This window comes from Festucalex cinctus, chromosome 14, assembly GCF_051991245.1.
Source record: "Festucalex cinctus isolate MCC-2025b chromosome 14, RoL_Fcin_1.0, whole genome shotgun sequence".
Taxonomy (NCBI): domain Eukaryota; kingdom Metazoa; phylum Chordata; class Actinopteri; order Syngnathiformes; family Syngnathidae; genus Festucalex; species Festucalex cinctus.
The window spans coordinates 15,013,022-15,023,630 of record NC_135424.1 but is presented as its reverse complement, the minus strand read 5'-3'; the positions used below and the strand labels follow the sequence as shown (position 1 = coordinate 15,023,630).

Sequence of the window (10,609 nt, the reverse complement as noted above, 5' to 3'; positions counted from 1 at the left end):
TCAATTCTGCAAGCAGCCAATCAAGTTGTGCCCTGCTTCAAAAAAAGAGAAGCACAACTCATTATCGGTGACAGCCAGTATTAGCTATTATTGAAACTGTGAATTTGTGCCTAGTCCAGTGTTTTCCATCCCTCTTAAAACTTAATTGCTTCAAATACTTTAATCCTTCTTTTGCGCTTGACTTTACCGCTATTAGACTTCAGTATGTTCACATGCACAAGGGAAGTAAAAAGTTGCGATAAAGTACAATTTGTAGTTTATGGAAAATAAATCACAAGTAAATTTGTTGTTCTTTATTTGCTTCATCAACAGTCATCCACATTCAGTAGTCACACAGCATGTAAACACAGAACTTCAACACTATCCTTTGTCCTCATCAGACCAACCTGTGGATGTTCTTACATCGGATTTAAATTTCAGTCAATAAAATTACACGTCTTGAAGAACAACTTGGGGGGGAAACACACCCTTGATTACAAAACATCAGTGCAATTCTGCAACACACAGTACACAGGCTTCTAGTGTGCCGCTTTTCAACAACAGCAAGCCTGAAGGAGAATAAGTCTGCTGCCTTACACACACACGCCAACTCCACCATTGATCTTGTCCCTGTAAACCAAACCTAAGGTGCAAGAACAATTAGCAGTCGACATTAGACTGCAATGCAGTCAGAGAAGGAAAAACAGAAGAGAGAACCCTCAAGACATGAAAGGGGATAACTTCACTCTTTATTTATCATTTATGTAACTACTGTGGGCATAACAACATTGATGGAGTTATAGCGAGAGGGATGATTGTAAGTGCAGAGCGACATGCTACAGAGAGAAAGAAGTGTCTCATAGTGCTCTCTAATCTAAGACCTCTCATCATTAGTAGATTCAAAGTACCAAAAAAGCAGCACAACCACTCAAATACAAATGCTCGATGAGTTTTAAACACAGTGCTTTGACTATAAGTGTGTGTGTTTATATTCCCCTCCAATATAATGCTGACAATCCAGATCGATAATCGCATGAAATACTCATTAGAGAATACAGAAGAATGTGATGTATTGCTGCTATATATGTGCATTCTATGCAAACATACAAATAAGTGTAGCTATTTGTCATAAAAGTAATTTCTGAGGTCAGCCTCAGGCATGAGTGTGCCCTCGTATGCATTTGACAATTTACATATCTTCATATGTACATGCACGTCAAGTGCAAGAGAGATTTCGTAATATTTTCATGTATATATTTCTACACGCCAACATCTGAGATACATCATCAGGCTCTCATCGGGGAAACCATTCAACTAAATTACATATGGTACACGTTAGGGATGTAACGATAACGACAATATCGTGATATCGTGATATTAAGCCACAATATGGTCGTCGTCATGTCGTGATATTAAAACCACCTTCTAGTGGCTAGATTTTTAGTGTAGTTTAATTTCCACAAGGCATGTTTTGGCCCTTCTATGTTTAAAATCCACGTTAATGGTCAGATAAAGGGGAATGTAATATGTGCGTGAACCAAGTCAATATGTGGAGGAACTTAATGTGTGCTTGCATTAGCGAGCAAGTGCCTCAATATTAAGTGTTATTAGAGATTATAGGTTGTTTATATGCATTGCTGTTATATACAAAAGCACAATAATGCCTGTGTTTTTTTTTAGGAGTAGCTCTTTTTTTTTTTTTTTTTTTACATTATTGTGACCATTTTTTTTACATTTTTTTTTATATCGCCAACCTCCCCATAACACCGTGATAATTATCGTATCGTGAACTTCATATCATGATATCGTATTGTGATGTTTGGATATCGTTACATCCCTAATACACGTCAAATTTTTTTCAACAATCGTGGAAAAAAAATAAATACCAGGCCACGCTACACAAAGTGATCATTTTATCTCAAGTGCAAACGTTAGGCGTAGAAGATCAGCTCGGGAATTTGACCTCCTTGCACCCCTGTGCCATTAGTGCTGTCGGACGAGCACTGGAATTGAAATGTCACCTTCCCACACTGCACCTCTGTCATGCCTTCCTGTCCAAAGTAGCTCAGCTCATTCCCATCAAGAACCACACTGGCGGTGTAGAAGGTATCAGGCTCGATCTGCACCGGGTACTCGAACCACACCGGGAAAGTGTTGCTGGAGCCATCCGAGAAGTATTTGCTCAGGTTTTGTCCCATCAGCACTCCCTGGCGTTTGAGCTCGATCTTGGCACTGTACTCTGTTGACCCGCAGCTGGAGCCGTAGAGTCCGAAACCGGCGATGAAAACTCGTTTGTCCACAGCGAACTGGATGCTGTCGCAGCGGCCCCGGTAACGCCACTGATTGCTTCGGTAGGCGCAGGACTGGAACCTGTGGCAGCGCTGGGGCGTCAGGCCCTTCCTCGGCTGGCTGACAAATTGAAGTTCAGGCTTCTTGGCGGCTGTGTACCACAGGAAGATGTCGTTGGTCTCGTTAAGCGTCAGCACGCCTGATTGGGCCGCTCCATTGGCGAAGTCATCCAGAGCCATGGTGGGGATGCGAATCAGGTACATGGCCTTGCCCAAAACCTTGCGCTTGTTGTCAGTGGACAAGATGAGCTCTTGTCTCTGACACTCCGCCTCAGCCCAGCTGAGCGCCGCCTCGAAGACAATGAGCTCTTTAGCGTTGAGTGTCTCTCGCTGGAGGATGCTCTCCAGGGTCTGGGAGTCGATGTCGCAGAAACCTTCGGAGCGTAGCGCCAGCTCGGCCTGGGCGTCGATCACTTCCCAGCAGCGCTGAGTCAGCTCGGGCTCTTCGAACAGGCAGCTCTGGGAGAGGAGCACGCAGGCGTTCTTGGCGCTCAGGCTGGTCTCCAGGAAGTTCACGCAGGCACGCGCCAGGTGCGGAACGATGTACTTTTTGGCAGCGTACAGAGTTGCTAAGACTGTGTCAGCACTTAGGTCAATCTCGTCACAGTAGATGTACCTGTTGAGACAAATGTGGTTTGCTAAGATGTACATTAATTTGATTACAGCGAATGAACGAAAGTGCCATTAATCTCTTAAGTCCGTATCCCACTAAGGGGCAAATAATTGCCATGCGAAAGAATATTGGTTTTACGTCAGGGTTCATTCAAGGTCGCAGCATTTCCTAAACGTTATTTAAACGCTATAAACAGTCTTACTGGTTCTCTAAACTGTCTTAATGGGCTTTCTTGTTGCAAGGAAATTTTGACCATGTTCAACATGTCTTGTGACAAGAAATAACATTAAGACAGTTAAGAGAACCATTAAATGCGTTTTCAGCGCCTGAACGTACATTTCAAGTGATTCTGTCAAAATCTTAAAAATGAACGTGTGCACAATAGAAGTCACCCTAGAATCATCTTCAGGATGCTAAATGAAACTAAATACAACAAGAATTTTGAGTCCACAACGTTTTGTTTAGGTTTGCGAGCCAATATTACCTTTTTAGGCTTTAAGACTGCTTAGACTATCTAAGAGGAAATTTTGAACATGTTAAACCTTTTTTGCAACAAAAAAGACCATTAAGACAATTAGACAATGTTTATGAAATGCTGTGACCGCGAACGAACCCTGATGTGAAATAAACATTAAGTTACCGTCGCAAACGTTCATCTCTCAGTTGGATACGGCCTTTACAGCCCCACAAACATTGAAAACTAGTAAGCACAATAGCATTCTTTTGGAAAACCACTTTATAAAACAAGATAGATGGATAGAAACTGAGAGAAAATAATTTTAAAACATTTCTTTGATATCAATGTAGTCTGTTGTGGAGTACAATTCCACTACATCCTACTCAGAGGTAACACTCGTGATCACATTTTGCTAAAATAGGTGATAAAATATTTGAAACACCTCTCAGTTTGATTCAGTGCAGTTATACCCCACTACACTCGACTGTTATTTAGTTTCTAATTCATAGTGTGACAAAATATTTGAAAAGACAATCCAGCAGTGGTGTTGATGAAGGGAACGTTTTATAACTCGTTCCATGAACATAACAACAATATAATAAAAGGTCAATGATAGAAGTGCATGTGCCAAACAGAAGAGGAGATCCTTACTTCAACATTGCCAGAAAGGCAGCTGGCTCCACATCCGGAATGTGAATCTCATCATCATTCTCAGCCAGTTCACCATAAAACATGGCATGAAACACTGAGCTTCCCACAGCCAAAACATACTGTCAGAAAATGGAAAAAGACATTTATTAATTCCTTCACATGATGTTTGATTTCAACAAGACACGCTTTGACCTCATAAACTTGATTAGTTGTGGTCTGACTTGAGTAGTTTGTGAATGTGCAACTGTGTATTTAAGGCACAGCTATTGAACGATTCCCCAGTTGTAATTACTGAAGGTTGCGTTTGTTCACTTTCCCTTATAATGAGCAGTGCTCAGCCAGATAGAGCGGTATTTACCCCCAGGATGAAGAGGCATGTTTCTAACAAACAAGATTGCATCTGATAGAAATAAAATGAATTCCTAATCACACCATTGAATAGTGAAAATTCAATTTCCTGAAATTAATGACTAATCACAGCTTGACTGAATCGGCTTGCAACATGATGCTAACACTAATTTTAGAAATGAGAACAAATCTATTAAAGATGCCACATACTCATGTAGGCTACCGTACGTGTCAGTTTGTGTGTGGCGGGGAGGGTGGTGGTGGTAGAGGGTTGTGCAGTTTAACTGCAAATAGGTTGGGACATGTGTGACATGCACTAGGGACTCGGGACAGTCCCGGTTTTGAGCCTTATGTCCCGAGTCAGGTCGCATCCTGGCATCCCGTTTGTTGTTGTTGTTTGTTTGTTTTTTGGTAGTCCATTCAGCAAGCTAATTGTTTGGGCTATTTACTTTCACATTCACGTTTCATTCTCATCCACATCTAATCACATTTAGACGTCCCACGTTTCCATCATACCGGATCAAGAACTTCTTCCTGCTTATGTGTTTAAGAATCACGGAGAATGTAGTGCTACTAGCCTCAGGTTACAGTTATTTACTTACAAACTTACTTACAAACCCGAACCTAGCATTTCTGCCGGTGTGTTTCCAATGTTACAATGTGGGACCGCAGGGTAAACGACAGCTAGCGTCCATTAGCTGCCGGGACCGAGCAAATATGTTGATAATGGTAAGTGCGTTGCCTTGTTTAGCACTGTTGAACTGTCAACCAAGACAGAATTTAGCATTTAGCCATTAAATTTATTTCATTTTTTTTTTTATGAAATTGCAGCGTCACCCTACCATATACAGTATTCTTAATATGAGCAGGTAATGATACAGTGAACCCAATCTTTGTTACAACACAAGGATACACAGATATTAAAGATTATTTTCCATAAAGTGAGGTCAATTGTAGACCAGTTTAAGATGTGCTTAGTCGCACCTCTTGGCTCTTGGCTACAAGTGCCAAATGGAGACAATAAAAAAAAAAAAAAAAAAAAATGCTGCATTGACCGCCATTAAATCCAACTGGCATAATGTTTCAGCTTTTATTTTAAGTGCAGTCAAGTCGTCCAACATGGCCTTCAATAAAGGCCTTCTCCAAGTGCACTAAGTAATCTGCTGCAAGCAATTATAGATTATACATCTAGGTCTAATATCAAGACAAAAAATAAAAATGCTCACACATGGCTCATCTGACTGAAAATATCATGAATTCTGTTGAATATTCAAATAGAATAGACATGCTTTTAAATGATGGCCATTGTCCAGACACAATGTGGAATTAATCATTTATGGTAACATCTTGGAACACAAAAGCTTGAGGGGGCGAGTCAGACTAATTTGTCGGATGTCAAAAAAAAAAAAAAAAATCTCAACAAGCAAAAAGGATGAAAATAGACTTGATTATAATAACAATTGCTCCTTGTTACACATTTATTGTGCTGTAAATGCAGAATACGTTCTGATTATCTACATGAATACAGAGAGCTTTCACTTGTGTAATGTTAGATTTCTAAAGACACAAAGACGTAGAAGTTCATCTTGTGAGGAACAAGGAGGAAGTAACCCTTCTTCTTTTTTTTTTTCATTCAGACTCATTTACATAAATAATTGAGGACTGTCTCGAACAGGCATATGTGGTGCGGAAGTGAGAGTGGAGCACAAAGGATTTCACTTCCACGAAGTGGTGAGGAAGCTTTATGGAATGCTAGTCTTGTTTTCCACTTAATTGACTAAGAGATGAAATTCTTACTCTGTGTCCTGGCAGCCGCTTGGTTCTTCCAGGCTGACCCACCACAAAGTGAACATCTGCCATCAGCTCATTGTTGTACATTACAGAATTTCTGAAAACACAAAGAGAAATTAAAGGACCGTGAGAAGTAACCCTAATAAAGCGGAGTCGGGTGCTTGTATCAGAGGTTTTTGATGTAGACTGATATAATCCAATACTGTTTTTTTACCAGCTGATATCGGACCGATATCCGATGCCAGTATCGAATCAGGTTACTCCTATTAATTTCTAAGTCAAGAATATCATATTTTAGTTCATTAGGTGCGGCATGGCTCCGTGGTAGCGTGGTCGTCTACCAACTGGGAAGGATTAAGTTCGATCCCCAGCTCTTGTGACCATTTTGAAGTGTGCTTGAGCAAGACACTGAACTCTGATTTGCTCCCAGTGGACCTGGTAGTGCCCTGCATGGCAGCAGCCAACCATTGGTGTATGAATGGGTGAATGCGAGGCTTTGTAAAGAACTTTGGGCACCATATTTTGTTGATTAAGAGCTGTATAGAAAGCAGTTTGTTTACCATTTACTGGATTTGAATCATGACCTTGTTCAAATATTTAAAACAAATCAATAAGATAATTTGGATGTTTTCTTCTTCATTACATTGCATTACAGAGGTATTGACTTGGACTCGGGTGCAAAAAATGTGATCAGAACATCCCTACTTGTTATATCTCCCAACAAGTAGTTGCATTAATGTTTTCTCCTTCTTTTGCTTTGGTCGTTGTTATGATCACACAATATGTGATGTTCCATAAATGAGAGAAAAACTGAAAACTGTCTGCAAAAAGCCCAACAATGAAGCTGTGTTCATGTATTATTGAAGAGAGGCGCATGCCACTGTGGCAGGTAAACAAAATGTTCTGGAGACAACAACAAAGCCCGGTCAAAAAACAACAACATTTTGCACTGGACAGCTGGGTTCTTCTGCCGTCTGGCCAAAGTAAATATTTTGCCTTTAGGAAAGAACAATCTGGGCCTGTTGTGCATATAAAGTGCACCTCGTGCTCGTTTAGCCTCTGTTAGAGCGGCACAAAGGTGAGGATAGGGTTGTTCTTTTTTTTAATTGTATTTCATTGTTGTTCTTGTTGAGGAGCCCTAAATGTGTCTGTTGCAGTTGCCTACCTTTCTCTGATGGTTGAGTAGAGTCCTTGCCAGTTACAGTTATGTATGGTATTATTGTTGTTGATGTTCTGCTGCTGGTACTGTTGCACCGTGTTGGCAGGTGCCGGCTTTTTGGTGGGAAATATGTCCGCTGCCATCTTCTTCTTCTTCTTGTTCCTCAGAGTGATGATCTCATAGCAGACCGGGGGCAGCTTGGGGCTGCCACTGGCGTTCCCCTTCTTGGAGCTTTTGCTTGACTTGCTTTTGACTGACTCAGGCAGCATTAAGAAGAAAGTCAGACATTTCATGTTCCTTCCCTTGGCATCGACCATGAGTGTGTTCAACTGCTGAGCAGTGGGAGCGCGCGCAGAAAGGACATTCACCGGGAGGAGACAGCTGCGAGGGAGGATCTGGGGGAGATGACAGCGCAGGTTGCACGACTCGACTCGGACGCAGTGCAGCACTCACTGATCCACTTCAAAACTTGCTTGTCTCTTTATTTCTCCGAAGAGCCAAGTCCGCACTTGTGATCCACTTTTTTTCTAGATGAACTCCGATTTGCTCTTGGGAATCCCATTGCCGGCGCAGGGTGATGAGACCCGCTCCTGAAATAGCCCCTCTGCTGAGGGTTGGTCTGACAGCCCCAGATTTAGTGCCGCTGCAGTGGTTCTCAGACAGACAGCAAGGATGCCTCCATCCCCCTCATCTGCCACTCTTACTCCAGCTGTGTTTTTCTTTACAGCTCACGCTCTCCTCTTTGGAGCGCTTACGTGTTCTCCTCAACACTTGCTTCCTCCGCGAGCGCGGTCGTCATCCCGGATGCTGCGTTGGTGGATGCTGCGCTGCTCTGCCCGCCGCTCGTTCTGCTGACTAGAGAGATTAAATGGGAGAGCACAGAGGAGACTGCGCTCCAGCCCCCTCTACATACGCCCCCCCCCCCCCCCCCCAGCACCCTCACCGTACACAGAACTCCTCATAATGTGGCCAATGGCAACGCATGTCTTTCTTGATTGGCTCATACAGCAGAGTGGAGCACATACTTGAATATGTAATCGTCAAAGTCTCAATTAAAGAGACAGCGATCTGCCACAGGAATGATCGATTCCCTTCCAGATCACTTCTTTGTTGCATTGTCTAAAGCTATCACGTTCAGGATGTCATTTGAAAGGGCAATGCTAATGTAAGGCTCTTTCGAGGAGGATTATTTGATTAATTGATGCATTTTCTTACGTTTTTTACTCTTTCAAAACAGGTCTCTCTTTTTATTAAACATGCACATACTTTTTATTTTTCACTTTAACTCATTTGCTCCCAATAACGTGTAAATACGTTTTTTTATGTTGTAAGTGTCCCAAAGACGTATTTATACGTTTTTTGTGTGTTTTTTTTATGCTAGAGCATACAGAAGGCTTTGATGCAGCCTCTCAACTGCAAAGAACGGTTGCAGAAATGGTAGTTATTCCACAAACGGCCAGCAGGTGGCAGCAGAGCAAAGGAGACCAACCAGGGCCATCTAGTAAAAAAGCTCAATTACTTACAATTTTAAATAGATTTGTGAAAACTGATGAAACTTAGCTCTCTTCTAATGCTGATTGCTGCAAAAGGGAAACAGTTAGAAACGTACTTTTTTTTTCCTGATGAAAGAAGAGACTTTAATCTTTCTTTTGGTAGGTTCCATGCTTTTATAGCAATACAACACAATATCCTGTGGGCCTTGCAAAATCAGTCAAAATCCAGGAAAACAGCCGGGAGCGAACGGGATTGCTTCTGTGAAAATGGCTGGGAGTGAATGAGTTAATCAGACTTGAAAAACCTCAGCAAAGTCAAAGAAATGTATAGTAATTTATCTAAGACTGTTAACTTATTAGTGCTTCACTAATACCTGTCTTTCATCTTATTTAATGAACTGTTTTACCATAGAAATGCAGTTATGCCCAAAGTCATCCATCTTAGATCAGGGTTGTCCAAACTATGGCTGGCCCGCCGGCCTTTTTTTCACGGCCCGCAACACTACTAAATGTACAATACTAAAAATAACTTAAATAAATTTGACCAATCTAGCTGGTAGTTATGTGTCCGACAGATCCTTTGGTGAAAACAACCACTCTAGAATGGTCGGTGTTTTCTCCCAATTTATATTGGTGATTGGTACCAACTCATACAAATTGGTCATTCCGACCAAGAGATTGGTTCATCTGTGTTAGAGGCTGACATCACCAGAAAAAAGTACCACCGATTGTGGTTGTGAAATGTGTTCTCTGCATTTGACCCATCCACTCAGCAACAGCAGGGGCTGCATTCGGGAATCATTTGGTGATCTAACCCCCATATTCCAACCCATAATGATGAGTGTCAAGCAGGGAGGCAAATGGGTCCCATTTTTATAGCTTTTGATATGACCCTGCCAAGGATTGAACCCACAACCTCCCAGTCTCAGGGGAGACACATGTAGCTGGTCACATCTACAGTGATCTATCTAGACACACATTTCCATTTTTAAACATTATTTTTAATATATTGTAATCACTTATAATAATTAATACATGTGTTTAACAATACAATAAATTGGTATAATAAATATATTTCCAAGTGACTTATCATTTGTTGTTTGGCTTACCAATAAAATTGGTATGCCCATAACTACCCGGAATGGTCAATGTCTGACCAATCTATTGGTTAATCAAGCTAATATGAGCTTAACCCACTAAATTGGCATTTTTTTTAACCAATACATTTTCAGAGTGTAGAAAAAATGTGCATGCTATTTTATTGTGTAGATTCTAAAACAACCTGCTGTGCTAGCAGTGTTGATATTTCTTGCCGTTCGTGAATCCTTCTGCGGTGTCCGCCACATTGAAACTTGAAAAGTTCTCAACTCGGAAACTCAGGTATCAAAATTAATTCCCAGTTGTCTAGTAGAAAATACGACATGAGGGTGTTCACATGCAATTTTCTACTCAACATGTGATATTTACCATAATTAAACTACTTGAAGGCAGCATGATTTTGGACAAGGATTTTATTTTATTTTTTTATCTAGATGTAAAAACTTGGTGATATTAGTAACAATGTGTTTTTAAACACATCTTAGTCTTTTGCCACTTCCTTAATTGATTGCATGCATTGCATGGCATGTCATGGATCACGGGTAGAGTGCCGTCCCCCCCAGCCGAGTGTCACCATGTTGAAATGTCCTTGAGCAAGCAAGACACTGAACTTTGCTCCCAGTGGGGCTAGACCTGATTTCTAGCTATTTTTCTTTTAGGGGACAACTTCCT

At 41.3% G+C, this 10,609-nt stretch overlaps 1 protein-coding gene across 1 annotated transcript; it reads right to left on the bottom strand.

Moving 5' to 3' along the window:
* Positions 1 to 278: 278 nt before the first annotated feature.
* btbd3b (BTB (POZ) domain containing 3b) lies at positions 279 to 8,238 on the bottom strand. The gene is made up of 4 exons (XM_077495836.1): positions 7,353 to 8,238; positions 6,194 to 6,284; positions 4,049 to 4,167; positions 279 to 2,943 (listed from the first exon to the last, which is right to left on the bottom strand). The coding sequence occupies exons 1-4, from the start codon at positions 7,661 to 7,663 to the stop codon at positions 1,911 to 1,913; spliced, it is 1,554 nt and encodes a 517-aa protein (XP_077351962.1). The 5' UTR covers positions 7,664 to 8,238; the 3' UTR covers positions 279 to 1,910.
* Between the last annotated feature and the right edge of the window lie 2,371 nt (positions 8,239 to 10,609).